Below are 1,763 nucleotides of genomic sequence, written 5' to 3' on the forward strand. Positions count from 1 at the left end.
GGAGCTCCTCCTTGGTGATGGAGCTCCTCCTTGGTGACGGAGCTCCTCTCTGGTGACGGAGCTCCTCTCTGGGTGACGGAGCTCCTCTCTGGTGACGGAGCTCCTCTCTGGTGATGGAGCTCCTCCTTGGTGACGGAGCTCCTCTCTGGTGACGGAGCTCCTCTCTGGTGATGGAGCTCCTCCTTGGTGACGGAGCTCCTCTCTGGTGATGGAGCTCCTCCTCGGTGACGGAGCTCCTCCTTGGTGACGGAGCTCCTCTGCCTCCTCATCATATCTTCGCCTCTTCTCCTCTCTCAGCTCTGATCCGTCTGCAGGACGTTTCCTTCCTGAATTCTTCCATGACGGCTGAAGGTTTGATCTGCAGGTTGGAATCTTTTTTCTCCACCTTTAAAGTTCTGTGTTCCTCTGAAGGGCAGCAGCATCAGTCAGACTCAGACAGAACCAGCAGGACGTTTGGCCCGAAGTCCAACCGGGACAGAATCAGCTGGCAGGGACAGAGGAGTCCTCTGGAAATGTCTGAAAACAGTGACTGATGAAACAAACACACCTGGATTCATGTCTCCTTTTCTATTCTGCTTCTTTCAGAGGTTCAAAGTTGAGTTAAATCAGCTGGCAGACAAAAGTCACTGGTTCAAATCCCGTGACTTTGAACCAGTGACTGAAGGATTTACTGCTTCCTTCAGTGACCAGCTGTTAGCAACACTGCAACGATCACAGATTTCTGATCAGTGACCTTTACAAATCCTGACCAGCCGATTTTGATCTTTGTTTTCAACTGACCTGCTCCGGTGTTTTATTGTCACGATACATCGTCAATGTTCCAGTATTATTCTACTGACGATCAGCTTCACACGTAAATATCGACCGATTGCCGATCAGCCAACATTATTAAAACCATGATTCCTTAGAGGCTCTTATCAAAGGCACCAACAAAAAGATTTTATTACTAGACCAATTACTCACAGTCATTGTGCTGTGAAGTCCACAAATACAGAAAACCTGCAGACATCTGAAAACGTTTCGGGTTTTAGAAACGTAGCTTCCTTTGGAGCTTCACAGCAGAAACGTTGTTCCACTGATTACTTCAGGAAGAATAAAACCGATAAACAGAGACGAAGCAGTAAAAAAATCAACATTTAATCTACAGTTAGTTAGACAGGCAAACTGCAGACATGATCGTTCCGAACAGGATTTGAGGCACAGGGACGTACATTTAAAAATAGCATATATTATAGCATATATTATTCTATGTAGCATAAAGGCTTTTCAACGCAACAACAGAAGCACTTCATCATCGGCTGTACAAAAATACATCTAAATCTCTCTTTATCTGCGCTTGTAGGCGTTGGTGTCGGCGTGGAGACGCTGTCTGGACGCGCGTTTGTGGTCCTGCTGCTGCGGCCGGATCAGCCGAAGTCGATCCGCGGCCGGTACTCCAGAACCATCGGATACGTCTGAGTGGACCGGCAGGAGAGGGGGAGAACATGTTGGAGGAATAAAAATGAAAACACATCAGAAGAAAATCACTGCTGGAGTTTGTGGTCAGGAAGTCATTTTTTTTATTTTACTAAAAAAGGAAACATTTGAAATGATTAATACTCGTATTCAGAGCTGTAGCATCATGGAGTCAAACCTTTAGTCCCTCAGTGGGGAAACTCAGATGTCAGCATAGCGCGTCAGCATTAGCTTCCGCTAAGTAGCATGTTCCGATCGTGCGTTAGCGTTAGCTTCCGCTAAGTAGCATGTTCCGATCGTGCGTTAGC

General features: G+C 46.8%; 2 protein-coding genes across 3 annotated transcripts in view; both read right to left on the reverse strand.

Moving 5' to 3' along the window:
• The window catches only part of LOC108166973 (protein FAM186A-like), a 4,060-nt gene extending 3,038 nt beyond the window's left edge, over positions 1-1,022 (reverse strand). The window contains exon 1 of one of the 2 annotated variants that reach the window (XM_017309156.1): positions 8-1,022. In XM_017309156.1, coding sequence (XP_017164645.1) covers positions 8-272 — 265 coding nt within the window. In that variant the 5' untranslated portion in view covers positions 273-1,022. The other variant, XM_017309155.1, reaches the window with a different exon arrangement.
• Positions 1,023-1,121: 99 nt separating this feature from the next.
• Positions 1,122-1,763, reverse strand: part of pcgf5a (polycomb group ring finger 5a) — a 6,304-nt gene continuing 5,662 nt past the window's right edge. Inside the window, exon 8 of the mRNA XM_017308819.1 lies at positions 1,122-1,454. Within this exon, the coding sequence (XP_017164308.1) occupies positions 1,407-1,454 (48 nt within the window). The 3' untranslated portion in view covers positions 1,122-1,406. The remainder of the gene's footprint in view (positions 1,455-1,763) is intronic.

The sequence above is a fragment of the Poecilia reticulata genome, linkage group LG15 (genome assembly GCF_000633615.1).
Source record: "Poecilia reticulata strain Guanapo linkage group LG15, Guppy_female_1.0+MT, whole genome shotgun sequence".
NCBI classification, from domain to species: domain Eukaryota; kingdom Metazoa; phylum Chordata; class Actinopteri; order Cyprinodontiformes; family Poeciliidae; genus Poecilia; species Poecilia reticulata.